Raw genomic sequence first — 13,002 nt, 5'->3', positions numbered from 1 at the left:
CTTCTCTCTCTAAAAGAGAGAAGAAAGAGAAGGAGGAGTAACAAATGAGAAAAAAACCGGATTTCACATATATATATAGAGATTTAAACCGGTCCGGTTTATTTTCGGTTTTACTCCCTCGTTCTCAGCCTTCAGATCAATCTAACGCTTCCTGTGCTTCCAGGCCTTCTGATTTTGGTTTGGGCCTATTATTTTCAATTGTTGCTGTTTTTTTTGCTATCTACACCATGTTTCTTTGCTGTTTGAACCTCTGCATGCTTAAATTTGCTCTAAAAATCTCCAAAAATTATCACATATTTCTTGATGAATTTTCATGCCTTTTTGATACTTCTCAATGGTTTTAAAATGATAAAAGAGAGTATGTGATATTTCTTGGTTAATTAGAGTGCTTAGGCATAATTTTGTGCATTTTAGTAGTATATTTCTCATGAAAACGTTGGCATGCGATATGAGTTCTTAAAATGCAATTTTTGTGATGAATTATCACTGGTTATGGGTGCAAATTGCTGCTTGTGTATAGTGTTTTTTACTTCCCTCTTTGCTTTGCAATTAACATGCACTTTTACTAGTTAATGAAGTGCCAAAATATTGTGAAAGTGCACTATAAATTCTAGCACAAAATGTGTCCTATTTTCCCTCATTTCGACACCAAACAAGACCTCTAAAATTTGTCATAATGAAGGAATTAGGGGTCATGCATGTACTAGAATTCTATAACCACTTTCATGCACACTTTGTCACTTTATTAGTCTCTTTTATGTCCTTTCTCTTAATATTTTTTGTGCACTCCTTTTACTCTATGCTTTATTTTACTAACTATTTCATCTCATGTGCCATACATTTCATAGCATTTCACTACCTCCTCCACTTTCTCTAGCTTAGCATTTATGTTTACAAGTTTTAATTCATTTAGAGGTGTAATTTGTTATCATTGGTTTGTAGCTTGGCAAAGGGGCCATAGAATGTATTTAGGCAATTTTTGTAATATGGACCATGGACACTATGACGCACCGGCACGCACACACTCACCCTAGATGTATGCTTAGGATTGTATGCATAGATGTATGGCTAGGATTGCATGATTAGATGAACGCTTAGTTTCGAACACTTAGATAAAATCCAATTTTTTCCAAAAAATATGCAAATAAATTCACTTCAAATATTTTTATAAAAAATGGAGTCAAAACTCCCATAACTTTTCCCTTTTATTTTCTTAAGTAAAATTTCTAACAAATCTTAACTATACTTGGACTTCATTTTGAAAAAGCTAACTCCACCTCACTTTTTTCCAAATCTCATGCCCTTGAGGCTTCTCATCTCTATTCTTCAAAATCTCTTTTCAAACTTAAAATCAACCAACAAAAACAAAAACCATTTTTGAGCAAGAACTACGCCGGTTTTGATCCCGTAAAACGGTACGTAGGCAATGAGTCAAAACTCATCCAAGCCGAAATAAAATCAAATTCTACTTCTTCTCACCCCCATTCTTCACTAATCATACCTTCCTTTTTACAAAAATAAGCAATAAAACTAAAGCGTAGAAATAAACTTAGGAGAGCGGTTCTTATGGAATACCATAATCGCTCCGGGTGCCTAACACCTTCCCGTAGCGAAAACGACCCCCGAATTCGGAAACTCAAGGGTTTTTCTCCTTTTACCCTTCCCAAGAAAAAAGAGAGATATCAACGGTCAAAAGGTTCAAGTCCAATTAATGGCTTGGCACCCAAAAACCATGATAACAGAAATGGCGACTTCACTGGGGACCTTTTTTTAGCGGGTCGCGCCTAGTTTTCCTTAGTTTATATTTACACTTTGTTTTATTACTTACATGTGAATACTTGTTTATTTTCATTTAACGTGTGGGGTGAGAATATCAAAAGTCCTATACCCGGGCTGAGTGAACTTATGTTTAGGTAGAGATATAATCGACAATTCGATCTGGGGGTTGCCTCGTGTATTGGATTATGCGATCAATCTCACATAGCTGAGGCATTTTGAAGGTGATATTGTCGGCGTGTGTTGTCATGCTTAGGCACTTCACTTTCAATTGTTCGACGAAGCTATGAACCGTAGTTACCAAACCCATCCTAGCCTTTTTAGGACGTAGTGCGGTGGCTAAATTGAGTGTTGTCTCAAACTTTAGTCGTCACGCGATACTACACTCAAACTAGACCTTCTCACAAATAATCATGGAACGGGTGTCGTCCTGTACTACCATGATATATGTGAGAGAGGTTGCAGTTTGGGAACTGTGTTAGAACCTTGGTTACTACTATCCAAAGCCTTAGTTCACCGGACGCCGTGTCCATCCGTTACTTTGAATCTCAACCCACCTTGTCCTTTGTAAACTAAACAACACAATCATGCATACATACATTCATGCATAAACATTTTTCATGCATTCATCGAAGGGTTTAAACAAATGGAAATTTTTGTAAATAATCACAGGTATGAAGAAGACTAAGTGCTACAAGTTCAAGGAAGTGGATTTGGTTAGTTTGAGAGAGTTGGCACTCAAAGTCAAGAGTCAAACAGGGTTCCGACTCCGGTATGGGGGATTGCTTACTTTGCTCCGAACCGATGTGGACGAGAAGCTAGTGCACACTCTAGTACAGTTTTATGATCCGAGCTTCCGCTGCTTCACTTTCCCGGACTTCCAGTTGGTTCCTACTCTCGAGGCTTACTCCAATCTAGTGGGTTTACCTATAGCCGAGAAGACGCCTTTCACCGGTCCCGGGACTTCTCTTACTCCTCTGGTTATTGCTAAGGATCTCTACCTCAAGACTTCCGACGTCTCCAACCATCTTATTACCAAGTCTCACATCCGGGGTTTCACTTCGAAGTATCTTCTTGATCAGGCTAATCTCGGTACTACTCGTCAGGATACACTCGAGGCTATTCTTGCTTTGCTTATCTACGGGCTCATTCTCTTTCCGAACCTCGACAACTTCGTGGACATGAATGCTATCGAGATTTTTCATTCCAAGAACCCGGTTCCTACTTTGCTAGCAGATACTTACCATGCCATTCATGACAGGAATCTCAAGGGCCGGGGATATATTCTTTGCTGCACGTCTCTTTTGTATAGGTGGTTTATTTCGCACCTTCCGAGTTCCTTCCATGACAACTCGGAGAACTGGTCCTACTCGCAGCGGATTATGGCCCTTACTCCTAATGAGGTCGTTTGGCTCACTCCGGCCGCTCAGGTGAAGGAAATCATTATGGGTTGTGGAGACTTTCTCAATGTACCTCTTCTTGGTACCCGTGGGGGAATCAACTACAACCCCGAACTTGCTATGAGACAGTTTGGTTTCCCTATGAAGTCGAAGCCCATCAATCTTGCTACATCTCCAGAGTTCTTCTTCTACACGAATGCTCCTACCGGACAAAGGAAAGCTTTCATGGATGCTTGGTCCAAGGTTCGAAGGAAGAGTGTGAAGCATCTAGGTGTGAGATCCGGTGTTGCTCATGAGGCCTATACTCAGTGGGTGATAGATCGAGCTTAGGAGATTGGTATGCCTTATCCAGCTATGAGATACGTGTCTTCATCTACTCCATCTATGCCTCTACCTTTGCTCCCCGCGACTCAGGATATGTATCAGGAGCATCTAGCTATGGAGAGTCGTGAGAAGCAAGTATGGAAAGCTCGGTACGATCAAGCTGAGAATCTAATCATGACTTTGGATGGTAGAGATGAGCAGAAGACTCATGAGAATCTGATGTTGAAGAAGGAACTAGCTAAAGCCCGGAGGGAATTGGAAGAGAAAGACGAGCTGCTTATGAGGGATTCCAAGAGAGCCAGAGGACGACGAGACTTCTTTGACAGATACTGTGATTCAGATTCCGAGTCCGATGGCGCTCCGACTACTTCCTATGCTTGAGGGCTTCATTTGTTTATCTTGTTGAAATTTCAAAAGTCTTCCTTTTGAAAATGCTATGTAGTTTTGTTTATTTGCAAGATTTCTAATTTGTTTAAAAATCCTTCGATGGAAAAAAAAAAGAAGTCTTTCGCATTTGCATTTGCATATCATGCATCATATGCATCATGCATTGGTCACAAAGGCTTCCAAGTGCTCACTATCTCCTGGTTTCTCTGCCTCAGTGTGAAAAGTGGCTCGTGCTCAGAGAGTTTACGAACCTGATAGAATTGATCGAACCAGAGAATACAGAAGAAAGAAAAGGGCTATGGAAGAAGAGAACGCTCAGCTTCGCACCGAGTTAGCCTCTCTAAAGGAGGAATTGGCTAAAGCTAATGACGTCATGACTGCTCTACTAGCTGCTCAAGAGCAATCAGCTACAGCTATCCCTACAACCACAGCTGCACCAGTAACTACAAGTGTGCTCCCTACCACTTCTGCAGACAATCGCTTTACTATGCCAGTGGGGTTTCCGTATGGGCTTCCACCGTTCTTCACTCCCGTTGCTACAGCAGGCACCTCAGGCACTGCTAACAATGTTCTGATCCCTGCAACAAATGCTGCCTCTATCAATGCCACTTTGCCACAAACAACAGCTGCTGTCACTGAGTCACTGGTACATACTCTGCCTCAAGGTATTAACATCAACACACAGCACGGAAGCATCCCCGTAACCAAGACTATGGAAGAGATGATGGAGGAACTTGCTAAAGAACTCCGTCACGAGATCCAGGCCAATCGAGGGAATGCAGACTCTGTCAAAACTCGAGACCTTTGCTTAGTGTCAAAAGTGGATGTTCCTAAAAAGTTCAAGATTCCGGACTTCGACCGGTACAACGGGCTAACTTGTCCTCAAAATCACATCATCAAATACGTCCGGAAGATGGGCAATTACAAAGACAATGATTCCCTTATGATCCACTGTTTTCAGGATAGTCTGATGGAGGATGCTGCAGAGTGGTATACTAGTTTGAGCAAGAATGACATCCATACCTTTGATGAATTAGCCACCGCTTTCAAGAGCCATTATGGGTTTAACACTCGACTGAGGCCAAATAGGGAGTTTCTCAGGTCCCTATCTCAGAAGAAGGAGGAAAGTTTCCGTGAATATGCGCAAAGGTGGAGAGGGGCGGCTGCCCGTATCACTCCTGCTTTAGATGAAGAAGAAATGACCCAGACATTCTTAAAGACCTTGAAGAAAGATTATGTTGAGAGGATGATCATCGCTGCCCCGAACAACTTTTCGGAGATGGTCACCATGGGAACCCGTCTTGAGGAAGCCGTCAGGGATGGAATCATTGTGTTTGAGAAAGCTGAATCTTCTGCGAGTGCGTTGAAGAGGTATGGTAATGGACACCACAAGAAGAAAGAAGCGGAAGTGGGGATGGTGTCAGCAGGAGCCGGTCAATCCATGGCTACCGTTGCTCCTATCAATGCAGCTCAAATGCCTCCGTCATACCCATATATGCCGTATTCTCAGCATCCTTTCTTCCCGCCATTTTATCATCAGTACCCTCTGCCACCGGGTCAACCTCAAGTACCCGTCAATGCAATTGCCCAACAGATGAAACAACAGATGCCGGTTCAACAACAACAACAACAAAATCAGCAAGCTAGACCTACTTTCCCTCCGATACAGATGTTATATGCTGAGTTGCTTCCAACTTTACTCCAGAGAGGGCATTGTACAACTAGACAGGGCAAGCCCCCACCTGATCCGTTGCCTCCAAGGTTCAGGTCTGATCTCAAATGTGATTTTCATCAGGGTGCCTTAGGTCATGATGTTGAGGGGTGTTATGCTTTGAAGTACATCGTGAAGAAGCTTGTTGATCAAGGGAAGCTGACTTTTGAGAATAATGTTCCACATGTCCTCGATAATCCTCTTCCAAATCATGCCGCTGTGAATATGATCGAAGTGTGCGAGGAAGCTCCTAGACTTGATGTCCGCAACGTCGCAACTCCTCTGGTACCTCTACACATCAAGCTGTGCAAAGCTTCTCTGTTCAGCCATGATCATGCCAAGTGTCTGGGATGCCTCCGTGATCCTTTGGGTTGTTATACTGTTCAAGACGACATCCAAAGCTTGATGAATGATAATCTTCTGACTGTCAGTGATGTTTGCGTGATAGTGCCAGTTTTTCACGATCCGCCTGTCAAAAGTGTACCTTTGAAGAAGAATGCTGAGCCTTTGGTCATAAGGTTGCCAGGACCAATTCCTTATGTCTCGGACAAGGCTGTTCCATACAAATACAATGCTACCATGATAGAAAATGGAGTAGAGGTGCCTCTAGCCTCCTTTGCCACAGTAAGCAATATCGCCGAAGGGACTTCTGCAGCGCTAAGAAGCGGGAAGGCTCGTCCGCCGTTATTTCAGAAGAAGGTAGCTACACCGACCATTCCACCAGTTGAAGAAGCAACTCCAACCGTTGTTTCACCCATTGCTACAGATGTGAACCAGTCAGGCAAATCTATAGAGGATTCGAATTTAGATGAGATTCTGAGGATAATAAAGAGGAGCGACTACAAGATCGTTGATCAATTGCTGCAGACTCCTTCGAAGATATCTGTCTTGTCATTACTCTTAAGCTCTGAGGCTCACAGGAATACCTTGTTGAAAGTGCTGGAGCAGGCTTATGTTGACCACGAAGTTACGATAGATCGTTTCGGTGGCATAGTGGGAAATATTACTGCTTGTAACAACCTCTGGTTTAGTGAAGAAGAGTTGCCGGAAGTGGGAAAGAGTCACAATCTGGCTTTACACATCTCGGTGAATTGCAAATCAGACATGATATCAAATGTGTTGGTGGATACCGGTTCCTCCCTCAATGTAATGCCCAAGACAACTCTAGATCAGTTGAGCTACCGTGGGACCCCTTTGAGGAGAAGTACTTTCTTGGTCAAAGCTTTTGACGGATCTCGAAAGAATGTGCTAGGGGAGATAGACTTGCCGATAACCATTGGCCCTGAGAATTTCTTGGTTACCTTCCAAGTGATGGACATTAATGCATCCTACAGTTGTCTGCTGGGAAGACCGTGGATACACGATGCGGGTGCGGTAACCTCCACTTTACATCAGAAGTTGAAGTTCATAAGGAATGGAAAGCTTGTTACCGTTCATAGCATTTCACTACCTCCTCCACTTTCTCTAGCTTAGCATTTATGTTTACAAGTTTTAATTCATTTAGAGGTGTAATTTGTTATCATTGGTTTGTAGCTTGGCAAAGGGGCCATAGAATGTATTTAGGCAATTTTTGTAATATGGACCATGGACACTATGACGCACCGGCACGCACACACTCACCCTAGATGTATGCTTAGGATTGTATGCATAGATGTATGGCTAGGATTGCATGATTAGATGAACGCTTAGTTTCGAACACTTAGATAAAATCCAATTTTTTCCAAAAAATATGCAAATAAATTCACTTCAAATATTTTTATAAAAAATGGAGTCAAAACTCCCATAACTTTTCCCTTTTATTTTCTTAAGTAAAATTTCTAACAAATCTTAACTATACTTGGACTTCATTTTGAAAAAGCTAACTCCACCTCACTTTTTTCCAAATCTCATGCCCTTGAGGCTTCTCATCTCTATTCTTCAAAATCTCTTTTCAAACTTAAAATCAACCAACAAAAACAAAAACCATTTTTGAGCAAGAACTACGCCGGTTTTGATCCCGTAAAACGGTACGTAGGCAATGAGTCAAAACTCATCCAAGCCGAAATAAAATCAAATTCTACTTCTTCTCACCCCCATTCTTCACTAATCATACCTTCCTTTTTACAAAAATAAGCAATAAAACTAAAGCGTAGAAATAAACTTAGGAGAGCGGTTCTTATGGAATACCATAATCGCTCCGGGTGCCTAACACCTTCCCGTAGCGAAAACGACCCCCGAATTCGGAAACTCAAGGGTTTTTCTCCTTTTACCCTTCCCAAGAAAAAAGAGAGATATCAACGGTCAAAAGGTTCAAGTCCAATTAATGGCTTGGCACCCAAAAACCATGATAACAATCATCATGAATGTTCATAGTTGTTCATCATGAACATGAACCACAATCATTTCCAGAAACACACAATAACAACAAACACGGCAACAACACAAATCCGAACCCAACAACACAAATCCGGATCTGTATCACTACAAATCCGAATCGCATAACAACAACAAAACCTCAAATCAACCCATACAACCACACAAATCATCATCATCCAAACCAAAACAGAATCGGACCGGAAAAGGAAGGAAACAGGACCGGACCGGATTCAAAGGAGGAGGCCGAACCGGAAAAGGAAGGGAACGAAACGGACCGGATTCAAAGGAGAGAAGGAGGCCGGAAAAAGAGGTAAAAATTTTCACACCTTCATTTGTAGATCTAGGATTTTTGGCGCATGTTTTCGAAATTATGAGTCCGGATTCGAGTAGAGGAAGGGAAGAGGAGTGATTTGATGTAAAAAATTTCGAAAAAAAGCAAGAAAAAAAACTCCGGCGCGGCGGCGCTCCGGCCGACCACCACGCCGGAGCAGCTCCGGCCGCCCCTCCCCCACCTTCTTCTCCGGCGAGCTTTGTAGAGAGAAGAGGGAGCTTCTCTCTCTAGGTTTTTTTTTAGAAAGAGGTTTTATGTGATTTGTGTTGTGTTTTTTTTGTTGAAACCCTTTTATAGTGCTTTCTTTTTTGGTTTGGTCTTGTGCACATACGCATACTGCAATTCAGTGCTCCATCGCGTTACAGCCCTTGGATCGGGATCATTCCTTGATCTGAGGGCTCCTGTGTATCTTGATCTCGGGTCAAGTGTGTGTTTTTTCTGCGTGAGTGTGGTGTGGTTTCTGGTTGGACCGTCAGATCGTTGATCTGACGGTCACTGTGTTTTCAGTTTAATCCCTTTGTTTCTATGTTGTTTTTGTGACCCTTGGATCGTTGGATCCAACGGCTGTGATGAACCCAGTGACTGAATCTGGACCATTGATTTAATCCAATGGTCCAGAATTAATCCTGCTGAGCCAATGTTTTATTATTTCTTATTTTTAATTGTCTTTATTTTTAAATGCTGTTTTTACATTTTTTTGACATTTTTGTGTTTAGAAAAATTCCAAAAAATATTTTTCTCACTATTTTAATTTTCTCTAATTTTAAAAATCCATTCTATTTGTTTTCTTTTATTTCATTTTTTTTTTGTTTATTTCTTATATGATGACCTTAATTATTATTTGTCTTAATTCTTGCTTATTATTTCTTATGTCTCATTCATCATAATATTTCTTGTGATTACTAACTATTTAATTTTTTGTCTTGAATCATAGCATGCACATTTAATTTTTCCATCATTTTATTTTGTCATTGACTTAGTGTGTATAAATAGGGAATTGATGTAATTTTATTTCTTGCATTTTTATTTTGGCATAAAGGCCTTAGGATTGTATTTAGGAGTTGATGTAATAATGTAGGTAACACAAGCACCGACACATGCACCGACACTACCACATTTTATTTACCGCTTTCCGTTAGTTTTTACGACGTTACGTTAGTTTTCACCGTTAGTTTAGAAAAATCATTTTCTCAAAAAAAAATCGGATATGCGAAACTTCAAAAATCATTTTCTTAATAACATTTTCCCTTTATTTTCTTAATCAAATTCTCAATCAATTTTAATTCAACTTCAACCATTTTCAAAATTTAAAATCAATCAACCTCACTCATTTCTTTTATCTCATGCCTTGAGGCATCTTTCTCTTCTTAAAAACCATTTTCAAAAAAAATCTTAAAATCAACCTAACCCACCAAAGAAATTTTTGAGTGGAACTACGTCGGTTTTGATCCCTTTCCCAAAAAATGGTACGTAGGCAGAGGACTTGTCCTCCCAAATCAAATAAAAACAACCAAAAACATACTTCTTCTCCCTCCATTCTTTTACTTAGATTTTTAGGTAATAATTTTTCAAGTAAGCAAATGAATTTAGCACAAGATAATCTAAGTAAGCGGTTCCTTCGGAGTACCGAAGTCGTTTAGGGTGCTTAACATCTTCCCTATTCGAAACCAACCCCCGAATCCAAAGTCTCGATAAGGGTTTTTACTCATTTTTTCCCTTCCCACGAATAAAAATTGAGAGTTCAAAGATTGACGATTCAAATCAATTAATGGTTTGATATCCGAAAATCAAGGAGCACAATGGCCAATGGTAAAGAATAATCAAAGACCCTACTAAATTATTTCACATATATGGCCAATGGTACAGAATAATCAAATACCCTCTGTGGGGGTGGGGGGGAATTGTTGATAGTGTTTGCTCATTTCGACTATAGGTGGTCTTTGAATGACCAATTCAACCATATGTTGAGAAGTTTTTAATAAGATAACAAAAATATTGAATTTGGTGGAAACCACAATACACTCCTTACTCAAATTACATTATCAACAAAACGAGTCATTATCAAATATTTCGGCAAACACGTAAAGTACAAACTTGAAGCAAAGATAACAATTGAACACAAACAAAGATGCAAGACCATAAAAAAATTCATAAAAACTCACACAAAATTATTGGAACTTAAACCTGAAAATGATAATGATGGAGTGACCAAAACATAGATTATTATATATCAATCTTAAAAATTTGATATATAAAAAACACAACTCTTCTAGCAGTAAATCATCTTCAAATAAACACAACTTTTCTTATACATAAAAATTAATACATATACACACACAACTCTTGTACCTTCAATCATACAAAAAAAAATTGAAACTATTTTCTAAAAAATTTAGCTGTTCTTTTGAATAGACGTATCAGATGGAAACCAAAATAAATTTAAAATTACCATATTGTGCTCTTAAATTCAAGTCATTTAATAAAATTTTGACTAGTTTAAGCATAAATCTCAAGCATTTAATCTAATATAATTAACTAATATGTATATTAATATATTTTGCAGATAAAAGTTTAGATTAACAAAGATGCACTTCATAGAAAATCAGAGAAAGAACCACCAACCTCAATGAGAATTTACAATAAAGCTTACATATAGTGAAGCCTTTAACAATGAATTAATTTTGTGAATTACATGCATCATCATAACGCTTAAATTACCAACAAGAGGTTTGGTCTAACGAAAGACATTAAATTAGCACATCGTGGCAGCTGAAAGATGTATCCACATTTGTGTCTAACATATCTCAAAGAGGATTATCTCCAATGGAATAAATTGTGGAAAACCAAAAAATTATGTAAATTATCCAATAAATTTTAATTGATTTTAGCACAAATATAAATTGGTATTCTCTTATCCACTTTTTTTTTACACTTGATCATGATTTCAAAACTCACAACTGATGATTAAAAAACTACGAGGGAATGAAACAAATTCAAATTGGACTTAAAGAGATTAAATACAATTTTGAAGCGATACATAAATAAGACGCCCTTTATTCAAATAATAAATAATACAATACTAATTCAATTTCAACTTCCAAGTAGATAAGAAAGATAAAGAAAGACCCGATAACACTAAGATTATGCCTAACCAAGTCACATACATGAAACTAGGTTAAGCATGTGGACTCCAATCGAAATAAATTTAAAACAACATGAAACAAAAAAACATAAAAATAAATTGACACGAGCATCTTAAGGCGGATCTAAGGGCTCCGATCAAAAGAATCTGGAGGGTCCATATCCACCTCCTCCCCCCATGTTGTTGAAGCCAAATAAATGAGGTTGCAACATTGGGTTCTGATAAAACTGTGCTGGAAACATATGAGCTTGTGGAGGATTTGGTTGATGATGGAGAGGCATGTTGGAGGACGAACTGTTTCCAGCAAAATACGGAAGGGTTTGAGTAGGAGCACCCTGGATTACAAGCCTATCAACATGATGAGCAACAAGTTTCTTAAGCTCATCCAGAGCCTTCTTGAATAATTCAAGTTGGGCCCTATTCATCCCATCAACGGGACCAGCCCACCAAAATTGAGTCTCAGTCGCCTTGTGCAAGTTGCTCAGCTCTTCAGCACGTTTCTTCTCGATGTCCAGTAGCTGGTTGATCTGAGTCACCTGAATATTGAGCTCGCACACGCTGGCACTACGGTGAGCCTCAATGAATTGCATGGTACCATTGTTTTGGGGTGGGACCCGAGAGAGATAACGATCTATGACCGTATCAACATTGGGGTGGCCAAATGAAAATACCTTCTCTCTAGGTGAGAAAACAACAAGAGCAACATCTGCACCACAGAGGGTGCAAAGCTCACTGGCTTTTTTGAAGAGCCCACTACGGCGCTTCGAGAAAGTCACTTGCAAGTTGCTCTCGTTGGTAATTTTTTTCATTTCAATCTTTTGGCGACCTTGGCTTTTCCTTCCACTTGACATGGTTGAAGCACAAAAAGAGAGAAAAGAAAAGGGTGGGTGAGTATGTTTGTAAATTTAGACTAAGAAATGGTACATTGGAATTGGGTGTGAAGGAGTTCTTTTATAGACAAATTTTGTGAGTATATTTCCGCTCAAATTTTTTGAGTGTATTTTCAAGACGCGGTTCTTTTTCAAACGTAGTGCCTTTTCATTACATTAAAATATTTGCTGGATTCAGAGATTATCATAAAATCTCTTTTTACATGGCTTATATGGAAGATAATTCAATTTTAAAAAAAAAAAAAAAGTCTTTTTCCAATTATATATACCTTAGCTTATTCAACAATCGTTAGATTAATTGAATCTGGACAATTCGAAGAATTTGAAATAATTATGCTCATATTATTTTATATATTATAAAATTAAAAAGAAAGTCTTGTACAATGATAAGAATGGTGATATTTTACATAGTTGAAGTATCCAATGTAGTCTGCCTTTTTTTACTTGACGTAAAAATAAAAAGGCAATACAACATTTAAAATTATTATTTACGTTTATAAAATAAAAATGTTTCATGAGATGGAAAATATTATATAGCTATTATGAATTTTTTAATTTTTCTATCAAATCAGCGGCCAATTGTAACATACGAATTGCAATTATTATTTTTTTGTTCTATTTTTTAAAATTGAAAAAATTATTATTAATATCGCATGAGATTCGAACCACAAAAGGACTGAAAATAA

At 38.8% G+C, this 13,002-nt stretch overlaps 1 protein-coding gene across 1 annotated transcript; it reads right to left on the bottom strand.

Moving 5' to 3' along the window:
• Nucleotides 1–11,563: 11,563 nt before the first annotated feature.
• LOC11412448 (agamous-like MADS-box protein AGL62) lies at nucleotides 11,564–12,277 on the bottom strand. The gene has a single exon (XM_003594526.1). It carries the CDS (start codon nucleotides 12,275–12,277, stop codon nucleotides 11,564–11,566), a length of 714 nt encoding a protein of 237 aa, XP_003594574.1.
• Nucleotides 12,278–13,002: the final 725 nt, after the last annotated feature.

The sequence above is a fragment of the Medicago truncatula genome, chromosome 2 (assembly GCF_003473485.1).
Source record: "Medicago truncatula cultivar Jemalong A17 chromosome 2, MtrunA17r5.0-ANR, whole genome shotgun sequence".
In the NCBI taxonomy this organism is placed as follows: Eukaryota; Viridiplantae; Streptophyta; class Magnoliopsida; order Fabales; family Fabaceae; genus Medicago; species Medicago truncatula.
Note: the sequence above shows the minus strand (reverse complement) of the source record. Positions and strands in the feature narration are given on the sequence as shown.